Source organism: Rhyacophila brunnea, unplaced genomic scaffold (genome assembly GCF_057557595.1).
Source record: "Rhyacophila brunnea isolate RB1 unplaced genomic scaffold, BYU_Rbru_1.0 scaffold_1, whole genome shotgun sequence".
NCBI lineage: Eukaryota > Metazoa > Arthropoda > Insecta > Trichoptera > Rhyacophilidae > Rhyacophila > Rhyacophila brunnea.
This window is the reverse complement of record NW_028232751.1, coordinates 49,672,023-49,693,400: the sequence shown is the minus strand read 5'-3', so window position 1 is coordinate 49,693,400 and position 21,378 is coordinate 49,672,023. Positions and strand designations below refer to the sequence as shown.

Here is a 21,378-nt window from a genome sequence, read left to right as displayed (position 1 = left end):
AAACAAAAGAAATATTGCCAAACCATGAGATTTTATTCGAAGACAAAGTGATAAAAAATGAAATAACTGAATATGACAGTCAATACGCAGTACCTGGCTGTAGTGGAAATCCACTGAAAGCAAGTGAAGCAAGAGAACAAATTGCAACCTCAGAAATATCGGCTGATGATAATGAGTTGAGTGCCCATAGTAAGATATCTAAAAAAGTAACGCCTGAAGTCGAAATTATTATTACTAAAGACACAAATGACTGTACAGAACAGCTGGGCGCGATGGAGACACATAAAGACATTGAAAAACCTTTAAAGTGTGATGCATGTGACTACAAATGCAAAAATTTGGTTTATTTGAAAAGTCACAAAGTAATCCACAGCGAAGAGAAGCCTCTAAAGTGTAACTTATGTGAATATAGATGTAGAAAACCGTTTAACTTGAAAACGCACGTATTGGCGCATTCAAAGGAGAAACCTTACGAATGCGATGTGTGCGAATAGAGGTGCACGAAAGCGACGAATTTGAAACAGCACAAGATGACCCATGGCTCGGATATGCCGTTTAAGTGCGCGTTGTGTGAGTACGCTTCAACAAGTCTGTCTAATTATAACAGACACACTATGAAACACTCCGGCAAAAAACCGTTCAAATGCGACGTATGCGATTTTAAAACGACGAATATTACCTCGTTACGCCAACACATGATGGTTCATTCGGGTGAAAAACCTATTAAATGTGGTGAATGTGATTTCAGATGTATTAATAATAGTAGTCTTAAAAAACACAAAATGTCACATACCGGCGAAAAGGCGTTTCAGTGCGATGAATGCGAATATGCGTGTAGCAAGCCACTTTATCTTCAACGCCACAAGTTGAGCCACGTCGAAGTAAAATCTTATAGATGTCAAACTTGTGATTTTAATTGTGCGAATTTCGCTGCGTTAAAACTCCACAAAATTACGCATACTAGTGACAAACCCTATAGTTGCAGTGAATGTCAATTTTCTTGCAAATTACCGGCCAGTTTGAAGTTGCACAAAATGACGCATATCGGATCTAAGCCGCCGTATAAGTGCGTTTTATGCGATTTTAAATCGAAGAGTTTAAGCAATTTAAATTCTCATATAATGATACACACCGGTGAAAAACCTTATGAGTGTACTTTGTGTAGTTTTAAATGTACTACATCTACAAGTCTGAAAAGGCACAAAATGACGCACGGCAGTCAGTTCATGTTGAAATGTACGTATTGTGATTTTAAGTGCAGGGAAGCTAGTGTGCTGGAGGTTCATCAGGTTTCACACGGAAAAGAGATGCATTTTAAATGTGATGACTGCGAATTTTAATGCTTTAAATCTACAGAGTTCAAGTCGCACAGATTGACCCACAATGACGAAGAACCGTTTAAATGTGACCAGTGTGATTACAGATGTTCAAACATGTATTCGTTGAACCTGCACAAAATAACTCATTCGGGTCAAAAGCCATATAAATGCAACGAATGCGATTTTAAATGTGCCATATATGCATTATTAAAGGTACACAGACTGACGCATGGTAATGAAAAAGTAAACCCTACAAGTGTCCAGCACGTGATTTAAAAAGTACTACTAGCAATTTAAACGCTCACAAATTAATTCACTTTGCTGAAAAACGATGTAATTGCCGTGAATTGAGCTGTAAGTGTTTCCAGCGAACGAATCTAATAAAGCACAAAGCGACGCATTGCGGTGAAAAAAGTTTTGAAATGTAAAAAAAGCGAATTTACTTGTGTAAGATTGAACGTGTTGAAGATACACTAGCTATTCATGGAGGAGATATTATGCCCTTTCAATGTGACAATTTTGATTACATGTCTACTAAAGAAATTGATTTAAAACAACAGAAATTGAAGCACTTAGATAGAAAACCGTATAATTGTGATGACTGTCGTTACAAGTGTAATAGTTTTCCTTCGTTAAAAACACGAAAAAGACTCATAGCGGTGAAAAACCATATACGTGTCTCATATGTGATTTTCGATGCGCCTCTTCCGCAGGTTTAAGAGTGCATAGGATGACTCGTCGTAAGATGACAGTCGTGAAAAACCCTTTAAATGTAGATGATGTGATTTTTTTTACGTAGAACAGCCTGTAATTTAAAAACTAAAAACTTTATAAGTGTGGACATTTCGAGTTCAAATGTTCGCAACATATGAATTTGAAGAGGTATAATTTGAGTCATATTGACAAAACGAAATGCATTAATGTAGGCATGCCCCACACATCCTGAAGCGGGCCTCCAGGCTAGGATCTTTGACGTGCCCCCTACCTATCGCTAAAGATAAAGGCAGTGTGACGCTCTACAGTAGCGTTTTTCAAATAGTGTACGCCAGGGGTTCCCAACCTTTGTGTACTCTAGAGCACATTCTAAAATATCGGTAGGGTGGCGGGCACCACCTATTTTTAATTGACAAACTCCTTCCATAACTACTCATTTTCCCATAATTTATTTTCTTATATTCATAATTTATTAATAAATAATAAACAAAAATGTTTCAAAATAATAAAACTATTATTCAAATTGCATACACACAGAGAAATTTATTTACAAAACGTAAACAAAAAACACAAATACAAAGAAAACATTTTATAAAAAAATAGAATATCAATATGTCAATGTGATCTTTGGCATTGCATATCATTGGCCAGTAACTCATAATTAGGAGAGTATGACGATAATCCTGTTAGCTAACAATCATAAAGATGCTCATCAGTGAGTGGAGATCTATATATTGATTTTATTAATTTCATGTTTGAAAACAATGATTCGCATAAATATGTCGAACCGAAAAATGATTCAATTTTATATGCCGCTTTTTTCAAAAATGGGAACTTTTCTCTGTCCACTGTATTCCAAAAGTCCTCTGATATTAAGGATTTAATAAAGTAAGGAAGTAAATACATAAGTAATTACATACATCGCATTTAAATGGCCTTTCTCCAGAATGAGTCATTTTATGTGCTTTCATGTCACTTGACCTTGCAGTTGAGTAATTACATTCATCACATTTAAATTGGTTGTCTCCCGAATGAGTTATTTTATGTTTCTTCATGCCACTGTACACATGAGTAATTGCAGACATCGCATTTAAACTTTTTTTCACCTGAATGACTTATTTTCGTCGATGTATTTCCATGTAATAATTTGTGAAACTTCAGTAGGTCGAACGATCCGAAATAATCAAAACAAATAATACACACAAAATTATTTTTATAAAACGATTTATTTTCTAATTTCATAACAGCCTCTAATAGTTCAGGGTTTCCCACATTCGATTGAGAAATATCACGATTAGCAGCCAACAGGCGTTTATATCGCTAAACCTTTCTATGTATTCTCGGACATCTTTCTTAATATCCTGTTCGTCAATCTGTATGTCCTCCCAAGTATCTTGTACATCAGTATTCTCCGTCAATGATTTGCGTCTCGCAATGCTGGCAGTTACTGAGCTTCCAGCGGCAAACTAAAAAGAAAAATATTGAAAGTATCAGTTGGTGAGATGACATATTATTTAATTATAAATTATTACCAAACGGAGACTCGAGAGCCAGCCCTGCACTAGTCAAATTTGTCAATGGAATGTCAGCAAAGCGAAATGGTGAAAGTTGCGAATAAGTATACACACCCACAGCGTGCCAAGGGAAATAAATAAAATAGCGTTGATTACCTTTCTTTATCTCCAATGCTCAGTCTAGACACATGACAATATCTTCATATTTATAATGCCATTATTATCACGAGCCTCAATAAATCCACTGCTTGATGAAGGCCTCTCTACGTTGATTGTATTCTTGACAGTATTGAATTTCTAATGCTATTTATCTACATATTCATATCGTCATAATAATCATCATCATCATCAACCAGGGTCAATCCACTGCTGGATGAAGAGTTCCGCAACCTGATTCTACTACTATTGGTTTAACGAATTTGTGATATTATACATATTTCTATCCATCTTATCATCATCGACTTGAACCAATCCACTGCTGGATAATGGCCTCCCTAGCCCGAATCTACTCCTTTCTTTCATATGAATTGCTGTATTTATCAAAATCAGTGATACTATATTTATCTACAAATTCATATTGTTATCATCATCAACCAGGATCAATCCTCTGCTTAATAAAGACCTCCATAGACTGATTCTACTCCTTTTTGTCATATGAATTTCTGTATTTATCAAAATCGGTTATATTATATTTATCTACATATTCATATCGTCATCATCATCATAATCACGCCGACCTGAACCAATACACTGCTTAATAAAGACCTCCCTAGCCTGATTTTACTCCGTTCTGTCATATGAATCCCTGTATTTATAAAAATCGGTGATATTATATTTATCAGCATATTCATATAATCATCATCATCATCATCATCATCAACCAGGATTAATCCACTGCTTAATAAAGACCTCCCTAGCCTGATTCTACTCCTTTCTGTCAAATGAATTTCTGTATTTATCAAAATCGGTGATATTATATTTATCTACATATTCATATCGTCATCATCATCATCATCGACCTGAACCAATCCACTGCTTAATAAAGACCTCCCTAGCTTGATTCTACTCCTTTCTGTCATGAATTTCTGTATTTATCAAAATCGGAGATATTATATTTATCTACATATTCATATCGTCATCATCATCATCATCGACCTGAACCAATCCACTGCTTAATAAATACCTCGCTAGCCTGATTCTACTCCTTTCTGTCATATGAATTTCTGTATTTATCAAAATCGTTGATATTATATTTATTTACATATTCATATCGTCATCATCATCATCATCGACCTGAACCAATCCACTGCTTAATAAAGGCCTCCTTAGCCTGATTCTACTCCTTTCTGTGATATGAATTTCTGTATTTATCAAAATCGGTGATATTACATTTTACTATATATTCATATCGTCATCATCATCAACCAGAATCAATCCACTGCTGGATGGAGGGTTCCGCAACCTGATTCTACTACTATATTATACCTATTTCTATCATCCTTATCATCATTGACCTGAACCCATCTACTGTTGGATAAAGGCCTCCCATGCCTGATTCTACTCCTTTCTGTCATTTGAATTGCTGTATTTATCAAAATCGGTGATATTATATTATATCTATTTATATTTCCATTATCATTATGAGCCTGAATCAATCCACCGGTGGATGAAGGCCTCTCTAAGTTCTTTGAATTTCTGTCGGTCATATGAATTGCTATATTTATCAAAATTGCTGATGTTATATTAACCCATTCATAATATCGTCATTATCATCATCAACCAATATTAATCCACTGCTGGATGAAGGTTATCCCAACCTAATTCTACTCTTCTTGGTCATATAAACTGCATTTTTTTTAAAATTTGTGATTTTATATACCTACCCATTTATATCATCATTATCGTCATCAACCTGTATCAATCCACTGCTGGATGAAGGCCTCTTTAAGCTGATTCCACATCCTATTCTTATCAGATATAATATGTATTGCTTCATTATTTATCGCACCGGGAAACTATATTGTTTAAGGTTAATTTTTAAAACAAAATATGATTTTTAAAATATTATTCTATGACTCCAAGCATTTATTTTTTATAGACAATAAAACAAAATAATGTTTAAATTTATTTTTTATGCTGCTAACCTTTTTCTATTATGTAAATGGGACCCGAAAGAGATTAATATTCGCGTTATATTGGATCGCTATTTATGATAATCACGATTGAGATGTATAACTATTTATCATATTTAAATGCACATACCTACACATATATTGTATTAAAATTAAAATGACAGTGGTAGCAATCGGCGATTGCCAGCTGTTTTGCTAGGCTTAGCAGCCTGAAATGGTGTCAGATGATATTGAGAAGGCCAGACTCCAGAATAGACTACGCACATGACTCCAAATTTGTATTTGCAGTGACGACATGCATATCATAAAACTGACAAATCAGATAAATTTTCAATTGTCTGACGTGAATGAAAATCCATCCCGAAGGGAAAACTATGGCGCCGTCTATACACGCTTTACAATTATTATATTAAAATCCGACACCAAGTCACTATGATGAAAAGCTGTCTGCAAGACCTAGCGAGACAGACTGGCGAGAGCCAGCTGGCTCAGCTAGTTATGATAATTATCGTAAAATTTCTTAAGCAATTATGGTAAGTATCGTAACATTTAATGAGGTTGCCAGTGTGGAAATGGCTTAATGTCTACTGTGATTCACGTAGTGGCATGGACCTGGGGTTAACTAATTCAGGAAGTCAACACACATGATAGAATTTTTTCCAGGTTTGGTTGCATTATATTCCAAAACTCTTCTGTAAAAATCGTTTCCGATTTTATAAATGGAAATTTCTCGGTGTACATAGTAAGCAAACCTACGAATAAAAAAAGACAATAAGGAACATACTGATTCATCGCAGTAAAATCTGGCAATCAAATTCGCCATTTTGAAAAGCGACGATTTTGCGTAAACAAATATCACGTGGTCTGTACGTGTGCGGCAAACTTCGAATGTGTTTGTAATTTTGTGTATTTTATGTTTGTGTATCACGCATTGTCGGCCATATTTGCCGGCCTTTCTGATTGCCGTGATTTGTACACATCTTCCTTCCTGTCTTTTTTAATTCGTAGAAACAAACAGTAATTTTTATTAGTTGGCCTTGAATCTGTAATAAAATAATACACAATTAAAAGATTTTGAAATAGAAAAAAACACATTTCCAAGCTTTCAGCCGTGCTCACTCATGAATGTCTTTCGTCATTTAGATAAGTATATACACATTTTGATGTTATCTTGCAAAGTGCGAATGTAATGTTTTCAAATAATTGATATGGATTAATTATACCATCGTCTTATTTTCTTGAAATCATAAACATACTATAATAGTATTTGAGTATCAACCTATGTTCAATTTGAATTGGGTTATAATAATAATATACCCGTATAATATATATATCAATAGTATGTTTGCTACAAAATCCACCCAAGTTATCAGTACGTACTTGCACAGGTTTGATTAAAAACTATGATGAAATTAACATTTTAAAAATATTATATTACATAATATTATTTTGACAGCCCTGTTTTCTGATCGGCGTATATCTTGCAGGTGTTTATAAAATAATAATAATGTTCAGCGGCAAACAATATAAAAAATAATAATAATATTTCTTGAAATAAAATCTTCGATGATTAGTGATTTTTGCGAAAAGGTCGATTTAAATTAACGTACTTACGACGCCGAGGTCTTTTTTATAGTAAATTATATTTGAATGTCAAGCTCTTCAGCGGCCCCTTAAACTTAAGGCATGCATTTTTGTCGTATTTTGATGTTTTTTGTAACTGTCAAAAAACTTGAAAAAAACGTCGTGAACGCATGTCTTCAAAGACAGAAGAAAAAATAGAAAAAAAAAGAAGTCCAACCAGTCCCAGTTGATGCAGAAATTACATACCAACCGCAATCGATATTACAAAAACTTGAAAAGAGAATGCATCGTTGGCAATAGATGCCGATATCTTCGTCATTTTTTGAAAATACCATTTCTACGAATCCCGTGTTGCGAACGTAGGTATTCCAATCCAAATCGAGTAAGTCAGGTAGGTACGTCAACCACGGGCCAAGCGTCCATGATAGAGAAACCAGTGTTGTATGAAGAGCATTTAGCTATTACGATGACTGATGACAGCGACAATTTGCCACCGTTGATCGTTGAGCGAACCAACCAAGTCATTCATTCAGAAATACACACCTTCCGGAAGACGCATTGTTAACATTGCATATTTTATCGAACAGATTAAAGAAATCTCATTGCATCCATTAGCCTTACGGGTGGGGAATTCACATTGCTGCGAGAAGTGAAATATGGGCTGTTGTCAACATTGCACTTTGAATGCTGATTTTGTGAAAAAACAGCTACCTACTGTACATACGGAGCCACCTAAATCAAATGCAAATAAGTACGTCATTTGTATGGGGTGCTTTGAATGTTGGTCTAAGCATAGTCAGGCTGAAGAATTATGCTGTATAATGAACATTCCATCCATGTGTTGTGTCAGCTTCCGAAAACATGAAAAAAAGGTGGCGACGTCGTAGAAAAGCCGTTTAAGTGATCAAATGACCAAAATATACAATTGGAAAAAGAATTCTTATTCTTCTTCTTCTTTGGCCATATCCGCCCCTTAGATGGAGCATATGGACACCACGTGGCTTCTCCAAGAATCCCTGTCGCTCGCCAGTCTTTTTGTTTCCGCCGGAATCCGGTCGGCTTGAAGAACAGGCAAGCCAGGTTGAAGTTCTCTTCTGGGATCCGCAGCACGTGGCCGAGCAAAGTCCAACGTCGCCTCTTCACTTTCAGCGTTATGAGAGGCTGCTTGGTGCGTTCTCTTATCTCCTCGTTGCTCCTAAAGTCATACCACCGCACACCCAGTATTCGTCGCAAACATCTGTTTTCGAAGCTCAGTATACGGTAGCTCTGAGCCTTCGTAAGGTGCCATGATTCGCTACCGTAAAGCAGCACCGTCGGCACCGTCGTCCAGCAGCGAAAAAGAATAATTAGCTGTAGAAACTGATGAAATTGACGAGGGATACCCATATATTACAGTAATTGTTGATGGAGGATGGTCGAAACGAAGTTATGGACATAGTTTTTTCTGCAAATTCTGGTGTGGCCTGCATAATAGGTAAACACACTGTAAAATTATATACTTGGGTGCTTAGATTATAGATTGGGTGTTAAAAACAAATATTGTCATATATTATGTTCAATTAGTAAAAATGAAAAACATCAGCATCAGTGTAATATTTCTTATTCAAGCCCATCTACTGGTATGGAACAGAACATTATAGTGGAAGGTTTGAAATATATGTTTGATCAACATAAGGTATGGGTTAAATTTTTGATTGGAGATGGAGATTCGAGTGTATTCGCTAGAGTACGAGAGAGAGCTCCATATTTTATCTTCTTCTTCTTCCACCCTGTCACGTCCCAACATTGGGGCATAGGGCAAGCACAAGTTGGCGCCACTTCCTTCGGTCCATCGCCAACTCCTGCGCCTCCCGCCATGCCAGACCTGCAGCACGTAGGTCGCTTTTGTAGCACCGCTGCAGAGTGAGGGAGGGCCGGCCACAGCGACGGAATCCTTGAGGCTGTGCCACAAGGGTACGAAGTGCCGCACTCTTTGGCGGCATCCGGAATACGTGTCCCAACCACGTAAATCGTCTCTTCGTGATAACTTCAATCACCGAAGGCTGTTGTGTCTGCTCACGAACTCGGGTGTTTGTAACGCGGTCGTACCAATGTACTCCTAAGATTCGGCGGTGACATCGATTCTCAAAGCTCAAAAGCCGAGACTCTTGAAGCTTAGTAAGATGCCATGTCTCACAGCCATACAGGAGCTCAGGTAGCACGCACGCGTTAAACAAACGACATCTGGTCCTCACAGAATACAGCCTTGACCTCCTTGCGACTCCAAACTGGTTGAACGCAGAGCCCGCCACACCCATGTGGATTCCAAGCTCACCAGAAATACCACCATCATCGGCAACCGTGGTCCCCAAGTATTTGAATCTGGACACCAGCTCGACGGGCCGACCGGAAACCCGGAGAGGAGTGTCGGCGTCGATGCATGCACCACTGCACATGGATTTGGTCTTAGCCGCATTTAATGAAGACCCACACGTTTCGAGTTCGCAGCGAGCCTGTTCACGGTCACCTCCAACCTTTCAATCGTCGAGTCAAACACGACTGCGTCGTCTGCATACTCCAAGTCGCACAGTTTTTCTTCGCATATTATATCGGTTGTGTCATCATGATGTAAACGTATCCCATTGTCGGGGCAAACCGTCTTACGCATTATGAAATCCATCATGATGATAAAAAGAAAGGGCGCAAGTACACATCCTTGCTTGACTCCTGACGTGATTTCAAAGAAGTCAGAGGATGTTCCGGCTGCTCTCACGCGACACTCTGTATTGGTGTAGAGAGCACTTATCACGGCTACCAGTTTCTGTGGGACACCATAGCCTAGCAGAATTTGCCACAAAGATTCACGATGAGGACTGTCAAATGCCTTTTCATAGTCCACGAAGCAGCAGGCGACAGGTATATTCATCTCTTGGTACTCTTGCAGGAGGCATCGGAGAGTTGAGATATGCTCCGAGCAGGACTTCCCCGGCACAAATCCACTCTGCTGCGCACGCAAAACCTCCAGCATGGGACTTCTAATCCTGTACAGGAGAATCTGCGCCAACACCTTCCCGGGAACGCTGAGGAGAGTGATTCCTCTGTAATTATTACAGTCTTGTGGGTTACCCTTTTTGTGCAGAGTAACAACGGTACCATCCCTCCAGGCTTTGGGGCACTGCTCCTTTTCCCACACCTCGTGCAGAAGGTCACACAAGGGCGGCAATACAGCGCTCAGTCCGCAGAGCAGAAATTCTGCATGGATGCCATCATCTCCAGGAGCTTTCCTGCGCTTCAGTCTTTTGACAGCCTCTTTAACTTCAGCAGTTGTCGGAGGATCTTCGCAGAATCCCGATGCAGTAGTGATTCCGAGGGCGGTGATCTCCGACGGAATATCGAAGGGATGCAATGGAGGTCAGCGATTCAGCTCCAGCTCATAGGTTGCACGCACACAGGTACTTTTCAGTTTTTCCACATCGAGTCTGACCGTCCTTTTGGGTTTTGGGTCTCGTTTGAGGTCTATACGGGATTTCCCGACCAAGAGTTCGTGGTCACTGTGGATGTCTGCACCTCTATATGTCCGCACGTCTAGCAGTATAGCCGGTATTTCGCTTTGACCAAAATGTGGTCGATCTGGTTTCTTGGGTATAAAATAGGAAAATTGGAATGTGCCAATCATATTGTGAAATGTTACACAAGTAAACTCTACAAAATGCCAATAATATAAAATATGACTCACAGTCACACTTTATTGCGAAAAGAAATCAAACGTCTGAAGGCTGGGACGTAGTGTACGTGGTGCAATTAAGAGAGTTAACCAATTAAAAACGGATTTGAAAATTGGCCCGAATCATGTGTTTGGAAGCCACTCAGAATGTCAGGCAGAATATTGCAAGAATAAAGATCCTGAAATAAACCACGTTCCGTACTTAGAAAAATCACATGTAATGTCTGACATACGTCTCCATCTAGATGTAATAATACGCAAAGCTGATAGATTAACAACCAACATTACCGCAAACTCTGCAGAGAGTTATAAATGGCGTTGGTCAGTAAATTGACTGGTGGGAAGAGAGTTGACTTTTCTAAAAGTAAAAGCTAGGTACGAGTCTAGATGCTTTGGTGCAGGTATAGTCCACACAATGGGTTCAGCTCATATTATAAATTTACACAAAGATAATTATAACTGGGTAATCACCTGGTGAAACCACAAAAAATGGTACTTAGACGGATCCAACGTAAAAGCACTCTCAAAGCCGGGCGTTTAAATTTTAATTCATCATATAAAAGAGTGCATGTCAATACGAATATTGAACCAGATTGTGAATACGGACCTAATGCCGCTAACCCTGATACATCTAAAACTGAATTACAGGATAAAATGAATAGTATTTTACAGACTTTGCGAGCGGAGGTTTCTTCTGAGGCGGATTGCGAACAATTGCAATTGAAAACAGTTGGACAAATTAACAATCCGTTGTGGGTTGAAGCCAGACGCAAAAGACTGACAGCTTCCAAATTTGGAAACATTTTCAAAATGAGGGATTGTACTCCGCAACACAATACTGTCATAAATTTACTTTTCAATGGTCATGTTGTAACCAAAGACATTATATATGGTACAAATAATGAAAGTGTGGCTATTCACTTATACGAACAGAAAAATAATGTAAAATTTGAGGAATGTGGCCTTTTCATAAGGAAATATTTAGCATTTTTAGGCGCAAGTCCAGATGGGTTAATAGGTAATAATAGAATAATTGAGGTTAAATATTTTCCTTCAATTGGCAACAAACGAATTTATGGTAGCAGCTCTAGAAAATAATGTTTGCATCAATGTCGTTGATTCCACCCTTTGCCTGAAAAAGACTCACAATTACTGGTTTCAAATACAAGGTCAACTGTATATCGCAATGAAAGACTTTTGCGATCTAATTTTATATGCTGACAGTGGAATAGAAGTTGTAAGATTATATCGTGATCCAAGTTTTGAGCAAGAAGTCATACCCTGCCTGACTTACTTTTACATGCACTCATTTCTTCCAGAGCTGGCAGATAGCCGTATCGAACGAGGTATGAAAATACGTGAACCTGCGTTTGTTATGACGGCACAAAAAACAGCGACAAATTGGAAGGCACTGTTACAGGAATAGGATTTTTAGTTTTTTAGATTCATTAGGTTTACATACTTATTGATAATATTATTGGTCATAATGGTTTCGTTGACAATAGTATTGATACCAGATGAAGGTCTCCCCCTCGAACCAGCATCTTTCCCAAAACACCACAGCCTACGTCCACTCTTCGCGGTTCTCGCAACCCTCGACCGAGCGGGGCCAGCCTCAAAAATCTGAAATTCAAATTCGTCCGCGCTCCCGCCAAAACAGACGTGGTCTACCGAAAGCGCCGCCACTTACTAGTCAATTCGTCGGTAAAACAGGGATGTTGGCAACCGACAGACGAACAGGACGCCGAAGATCTGTCAGTTGGATGGGCGCGAAAAAGGTCTCTCTCGCCTCGAACACCGAACTGCCAGCATCTCAAGCCACAGATATCCAGCCAAAAAGACCGCGTCGGCGCCAAGCCAAGCCTTAAGCATCCCGAGCCACAAGATGTCCGGCCAAAAAGACCGCGTCGGCAGCACGCCAAGCCGCAAGCCCTGACTCTCTTGCCTCGGACACCGAAAAGCCACAGCATCACCGGCAAAAGAAAAGACCGCGTCGGCAGCACCCGAGCCGCAAGCCCTGACTCTTACCTCGACCAACAAGCATCTCCAGCCAGTGACCCGCGTCTGCGACCCGCCAAATCGCCATTACCTACAACCGCCAACGACAATACCCTGTATAGCGATATAATAAACTCCTGCCAGCAACCACAACGTGCGTTTCTCTCAATTCCACCCCGCTTCTGGCCTGCTAGTGACACGGCCTTCACCATTCTCCTCGAAGGAGAAAGGCCGGTATCAGTATGTTAGTGACGTCAAATATACAAAATAACTCAATCGATAATCGATCTCCAAGAGATAATCGACAGGCTGCATAAAAATTTGTCTCATGTCGGCTTGACAACAAGCGTTATGGGCGTTATGGCATTACCACCTGTCCTGATCCAGATTTCCCCCTGATTAGTGATAGGCAATTGGCCTGTACAGTGACGATACGACATGGCACTTCGCAAAGAGAGATCGCAATCTGAGCGGAAATAGCTGGAACACCATTTATGTCGATGAGGAATGTCTGGGATTCATGGCTGTAATTGCCTATTTCTTGCAAAATTCTGCCCGACATTCTGAGTGGCTTCCAAACATATGATTAGGGCCATTTTTCAAATTCGTTTTTAGCAGCCTTCAGACGTTTGATTTCCCTTCATAATAAAGTGCGACTGTGAGAGTTATATTTTGTATTATTGGCTACTGTGTAACATTTAACAATATCATTGGCATATTCCAATTTTATTCCCAAATGGAGCTCTCTCTCGCACTCTTGCGAACATACTTGAATCTCCATCTCCAATCAATCGCACAAATCGCAAACATAATTTCTGATATCATTGTGCGAGCATATTATGAACTGAAATGTATTTCATCACAAAGATGCCTAGATTAATCGCATATTTATTCGTTTATTTGTCTAAATAATTGTGTTTTAACGTGACATAAAGGGGCTCGTAAACAAACAACTTTTGACGGCAATTGTGTTGCTGTTAAAAGTTCCCCAAAATACGAAAATAGTAGTCTACGTTGCCGAAACTTTCCATCTATTGTCTTTGCTTTCTGGCAGCATGGTTGGTCGATATATCGAACTCAATCGATAATATGGCAATAATTGCTAGATAAATCTATTTCATTCTCGCTCTGCTCCATATGTGCGTCTCTGTTTGACCTCACCCCTAGCAACAATAAAAACATTTTTGACAGCCGATTCGACAATACATTGTTATAATTTTTCGCCGTGTCGTTATTAATATTATTATGGTGTTATTACTAATCGTCAATTCACACTATGTACAATGAATAAATGGACAAACGACAGGGTATTGGAGCTTATTAATGTGGTTTATTTACGTCCGGAGCTATGGAACATCGAATCCAAACTATAATGATCCTAATATGAAAAGGCCAACTACAAAGCTGCACAAACTTCAAATTTTGACATTCTTTTAAAGTTTTAAAATACATAATTATCAATAACTAATTCCTGGTTTATATTACTTAAATTGGTTTAAAATTTGGCTTCTTGTTTTGTTTCAGAATTTATAATGTCGAGTGAAAATAAGGAAGAATTACAGACACCAAAACTATCTGTTCAAACTTCAGATAGAAAAGATAAAAAAAAACATGAATCGTATTTCATAGCATTTGATGAGAGATTTGCGAGAATAGGTTCTCAAAAAATGACCGAATCCGCTATGACTTTGCTCATGACAAATTCACCAAATAATATAATTTTGGATACATTGGTGGTAATTTACAACTTATCTAGTATTCTCAGAATCTTCCCAACATTAACCACTCAGCTAAAGAAGAGCACACCTGTGAGCTTTGAAATCGATGATGAAGTAGTACCTCAGATACAACCTATAGGTAAGAATATTTTCAAACTAATATGAATCTGATTCAAATGAATACATGCCAAACTTCTATTAATAAATTATTGAATACAATTTTCAGTCCCTTTTACAAATTATACACCGGAGAGTTCCTTCGCCGTGGACTTACTGACAATCTTCCTGAAAGAGATTTGCTGGGATCTTACTATACTTACAGATGAGGAGATGCAAATCAAAGCCCATAAAAATGTTCTCATTTCAAGGTATGAATGACTTAAAATAAATTATGAAATGAGTTTACTTTACAAAGTTGTTTATTTACAACTTCTTGTGAGTGACAATTTCGTTAGTTGCTACTCAGATTTCATATTGTATTTGTTTACTTTTATGGTATCCTAAAAATAAATACAATGTAGGTTGCATTTTCAAAGAGTTTCTTTTTGAACCTTAAAATGAATGAAAAATGTCTATCTTTTGGTGTTTCTAAGGATTTTTTGGTTTTGATAATAATTATTAAACAATTCTTTTCCAGGTGCCACTATTTTGTAAGACTGTTCAGCGGTGAATCCAATTATGAAGATGTTATCGCTCTAGACGGGTATGATTTCTTTTTTAATTTAAGATTGTTTCCATATTCATAGTTACATTAATTTTTTATTGTTTCTTTAATGCTTGGCATTTTTAATAATTTTAAAATAACGGTTAAATTTGTAGTGTTACTCTAAGCCAAATGAACTAATATTCCTTTCGGCAGGCGGTCATGTTCTACTTTGGATGTTGATGCAAATAACTTTTTCTTAGTTCACGTCCATTCCTTAGTTTGAGCATATGAATACCACACAGCACCTCCAATAATCCCTGTCGCTCTCCAGTCCTATTGCATTTTCCCATGTTATGCCAGCATCACGTAGTTTTATCATATTATACTTCATGTGAATGGTATTTAACGGCCTTACAAGATGCCGGAATTTGGTTGGTTTGAAGAACAGGCAGGCCTGATTGAGATTCTCTTGAGGTAGATATATCAAATACGTCACTTAGTTAGGCTCAATGTCGTGTCTTCAGTATCAATGTGATACATAATAAGTATGTACATAATGTTCCTAATTTATATTTTTTCCCCTAATATTCGCCACCAATTATTATGAATATATTTGTTGATACACCATCACTGCCCTAGGGGTAGTCATTTCTATAAAATATTGTTTTTTTTAATCGCGTTCTTGGGTTTTCTTTTCAGATACATGTTTAGGACTGTCCATTTTGCTATATGCCACCTGTATGCGGGAACCATAGAAGTGCCAAAATGTGTTAACCTGGAGGATTTGGCTGACCTGGCAGCAAAGCTGCTCTCCGATGGGATATCCGCTTCTTTGGATGATGCCCTGGCCAGTAGATATTGCCACAATTTCCACGAGGTAAGTGTCTTCATACTAGCATATTTGTTGCGAGCACAAAATATTTGATTTGGTACTTATAGCAGAGTGTTCCTTCTGCGAATGATAATTAAGAAAAAAATCATTATATACCATATTATATATTTCTATGTGCCACTCATTACATATTATTTTGTATCATTAGTAAGTACTGCATGAACTGACAGGTCGTACAATACATTTTGCTTAAGGGCCCACATGCCCCACGTAGGTCTAAATTGAGATTTTATGGTTTTTTCAGAGCATAAGCCTGGACATTCCTTAAACGTCGTTGATAATCTTGTTATATAATTTTGAAGCCTTATTATCCTTTATATTCATTTTAAACATTTGATGACTGCGTAAAGTATTTTTATTACTTAAAATAGTATTCTTTTAACCTCTCGATCTAATGTTTTAGATTAGAATTTAGTAATATAAGTTAAAGTGTATAGAAATAAACCAACGGTGTCCCAATAAGCGGTCCTTTTTCTTGAGTGTGTAATTTAACAAGATAATTAAGAGCTAGTCGTAGAATCTAGGTTATTACAAGTTTTTTTTTTTTGTTTTGTTACGCCAAAGAAGTATAACTTGTAACACGCGTACATAAGTACACACACGTGTTTTTTTTTCCGGTTTAGTACATGTTCAAACACGCGCGTTAACATGATCTTACTCCTTACTTCAGTTATCGTTTGTCAATTTGTGGCTACGGCCGTATGTTGTAGCTTAACCACTGGGAAATGCCAATAGAAATAGCGTGTTTCAAAAATACAGTACCTTATTCTTAGGTCAACAATTATTATAGAACAATCGTTATTCGTAGGATGTTTTATCATGTTTGAATGGTCAAAGACATGGCTTATAATCAGTGTCTTTAAGACAGAGAGACTTCAGAATTATCTTCGAATGTTTTAATCGTGCCCATTTTTTGAATAACAAAATGCCTAATTCTTGTCAAATTTGGGATCGCAGAGATTATAAATATAATTTTTTATCGTAAATATTTCACTATATAATGTTAACAACAATTTTAGTAATGGTTTTATAAATGTGTTTAATTAATGGATGTACTGAAATATGACTATATTCTAAAACGTTATATCGAGAGTTTTAAAAGAATACTATTTTATGTAATAAAAATACTTTTTGCAGTCATCAAATGTTTAAAATAAATATAAAGGATAATAAGGCTTCAAAATTATATAAATAGATTTTCTACAACGTTTAAGGAATGTCCATGAATTTATGGAATGAAAATACCATAAAATCTCCATTTTGAGCTACGTGGCGCACGTGGGCCATTAAGATTTTTAAATCTGACAACCTAATCACTTTTTTCAACAGATTATCATGATCTGCTCAAATGGCTTACGAATAGTAATTGTTGGAACGATCAACTTGTTGATCTCTATCCAAATATTTATTTAGCAGATGAGTGGTTTTCCATTAGATTCCTAACTTTTTCTAGATGTCGTGTATATATATATAGCGCGTTGTTTATAAACATAATCTATATACATACTTACATGATTTACATGATGAATATGCGAATGGAATTTTTAGGATGTGGAATTAATGTAAAACAAGTGTGATAATATAATAATTGTTTATGCACGCGCATGTTCGTGGGTGAAATTATTTTGCGCAATTATGCATTATGTTGTTTCTTTTTTGCCAATTTGCCAAGACGAATATAATGGGATAGGTACCTATCTGTCTTTATTATAGTTTCGCTTGCGAGATGTAGATGATCACTTTTTGTTTAAAATTCAGGTATTTGTCACACATTACGTTTGTGTATGTCTGTTTTATGTATTTATTACGATATTTGCCGAGCGTGTACCTCCAAGCGATTTATAAAAGTACAACACTGTCGTCAAATAAACGCTTCTCAACTTTTCATATTTTAGACTGGTAGCATCGTGGCCATGTACCATATATATTATTATTTGCAGTGTTAATTTTTTTTAATATTTGGTAAATTTAATAACAACACGTCACATATCCGTGTTGAATGTTGTGAAAACTAATTTCACATTTGTATTAATTATTAGGATCACTTTGTCCAACAACTACACAATGCCAATTATCAATTGTTTTTCACCAGATTGTTAAAATTTTGGAAATGCAGAGTTACACTGCAGTCTGCGATCTGCACTATTTCACATTTATAGTTGTGTCCCAACACCCGCTTCACATTACCAACGGAAGCTTAGATGATTTTTATAGCTCGATGATATACAAATCACCTAAGTATTGACAGTAATATTATTGTTAAAATAATAATGTAGTAAAGTTGTTACATCCGTGAATTTTTTATTGTAAAATTTTACAACAGAGCAACAAAAACGCTATGAATTTTATTCATGTGTCAGCTTTTCTTTGTGATGTGACTGTGATTTGTCATGTTTTTCTTTTCAGCCTTGTTCGACCTGCAAAGTCTCAGGGTTAGAGTGCCTAAGGTTAACGCATTCTACAGAAAATGATGTGATGTTCAGTACAGTTTTGAAATGGATTAAAAAATATATTGAAATATTCAAACGCGGAATTGCGCAATTCGAATTACCAGATAATGTAGTTGAGATGGTTTTCGAAGATTACCATCCAGAACTGGTAAGCTAAAAGAATGTATATTAGAATAATGGAATTTGATTTTTTCTTATATTACCTTGATAATATAATTATTGTACTGGAGTAGTTACACAATGTACCTATCTCTATGCTTTTAACCTCTAAACTAATTAATTTGTAAATGATTAGATTTCTTTTTTCCCCCTATATTAATGGTTTATAATTAAATTTGTGTTGAAAAAAAATCTTATTCACAATTATCACAAGTAACCTACTATGGCGTGTTTGCACTGATCCAGCGGTGGCGAACCTATGGTACGTGCGGAATTCTGCTGCCACGCGATTATAATAATATATATCTATATGTTATATAAAATACCAAGTATGCTTGTTTAGATGTAATAATGTAAGTCACCTGTGGCTTGTTGGTGATATAAAATCATATCATTTAGTTTTTGATTTTAATAATCTTTCGTATTGAAGTTATGAAATATGATATTTATACAAAAGTTATTTAAAAAAAAAACTCATTAATTTAGTATCTACCTAGCAATGGCGAGCGGTCCATTCATTCTGTGGATGCGAAGCATACCCAGAAATATCAATAAAATAGTATGTCATTCCATCGTTTGAAATACAGTCCACATTATATTAATTCGATAATCAATTTCATTCAACTAATCTTTGTTATATATTATATAATATAATATTACATACAATTATTAAAATAATAAATAAATATAAAAAAAAAATACAGAGCTATTACTTTGTCATACAATACATCATATTACACAGTACCTACCACTTGGCCAACATCTTGACGATGACTAAATCTGAATTCTGGACAATAATTCCAACATATTAGTATGCATCAGTTGCACGGTGATCTCGTCAAAAACGCTAAAATGCTGCATGCTAAAATATTACTTATTGACCGCTGCGACTCTATCGAAATTATTATAGCCACAATTATGGAATACCTTACATTGGTAGCTTTCGTTGAATCTGTTAACGGGAAAATATTTACTTATACACAATATGCACTTTGGCACTTTCTTGAATGAGATTTTGTTCGCTAGCGATAGAGGTATTATATTTTTATTTGTGTATTATTGTGTCAGTAGTAACAGTCAATAGGTTATGGTAGTTCTCTTATTGTCTATATAATGCTCCGTCCGGAGTAAAATTTGTGTTTTATATTAATTTTCAATAAGTAATTTAATTTTAATTTAATTCAATTTCATAAAATAATCTTAAACCAATGTATTTTCATTTCAGAACAATGATAACATCATGGAAAACTTAGTGGTGTTCGCAACGATTCTAATTAATAAAAACGTTGGTGAAATGGTGGCGACGTATGCAGTTGTCGAACAATTTATTGAATACATTGCTGGTAATTTAAATGCTGTCGTCTGCTCGAATGCATTTTTAAAATTAAAGGAGGACACAGTTAAGCATCTGTTGCCTATTGTTAGCAATTGTCTTTTGCTGGGAGCAGAACGGACAAATATCAAAGAGGCAATCAGAGCATACGATAAATTGGATGATCTGGCTGATGACCAGATGCATAAAATGTGGATTAATCTAAATAGCGGATAATCAGTGATATGCGAAAAAGTCTTAATCAAGAGTGTACTCCTAAACAAGCAGCGGCCACAATGGGTGGTGGAACCAAAAATACTAAAACCATCAGTGAAACAGCATATCGCCGATTTACTTTCTGCAGTACGGGCATATACGGACTTTAAGCTTGTGCGCAATGTAAGTTTATTTTATTTTCCTTTTTTTCACGAGACCCAAGATTCGAATCCAGGACCCATAACACATTATAGGCTTACATATTACCGCTCGGCCGTCGTGGGCGTTTGAAATAATACATGTCTTTTTCAATGTGTATTTAGACCCAGAGAATGGACCTGATGGGTTGATATAAATGACTAACATCCATTTCTCGTAAAAAAATATCTGTTATGGACCTCTTCGTGAGGCGGCCAAGATCCACATCGAATCGTTGTGCCAATTTTGTAACTAACAAAAACAAAAAGTTTTCTTATCACGTAATCGTATACTTTCCTCATGTGTTACTTTCGTTTAGAATATTTACAATGGCTACGTACTGTGTTAACTATATTTTTTTTTTATTTGCAGAGAAAAAAGACCATGACAGTACGAGAAGAAACCGATATTATCGTTAACGCCGTGGATTTCTGTAATGCAAAGAAAAAAGATGACTGTTTGAAGAAAAAATGTAGGCCTCAGGACCAAACTAAAACTAAACATGCTCCAAAGCCAACAGATATTGACCAAAAAACCGTGTTTACAGCAAAGGTAAAAAATACCAAATCAAGTTTGTCAGAGGATGCAACAACCGCGTCAGCCCTGAGTTTTACTAAAGCACCGCAAATTGTCAAATTGAATAAAAAATCTAAAATTCCAGTGCCAATTGTTAGAAAGGCACAATCAAATCAGGGCAATCCACCAAAAAAAATTGAAACGCTGAATATTACAGATAGTGATGTTGGTGTACGACCTGGGACATCGGGATGTCAGCACTCAACACAAAGCAGTTCTGCAAAGGTGGTTCAAAAATCACCTCATG

General features: G+C 36.7%; 1 protein-coding gene across 1 annotated transcript; it reads left to right on the top strand.

Moving 5' to 3' along the window:
* Positions 1-10,498: 10,498 nt before the first annotated feature.
* On the top strand, positions 10,499-20,540 carry LOC147079905 (uncharacterized). The gene is made up of 6 exons (XM_085945858.1): positions 10,499-10,653; positions 12,490-13,194; positions 15,320-15,385; positions 16,028-16,205; positions 18,627-18,818; positions 20,055-20,540. Exons 1-6 carry the CDS (start codon positions 10,499-10,501, stop codon positions 20,376-20,378), a joined length of 1,620 nt encoding a protein of 539 aa, XP_085801984.1. The 3' UTR covers positions 20,379-20,540.
* The last annotated feature ends 838 nt before the right edge of the window (positions 20,541-21,378 follow it).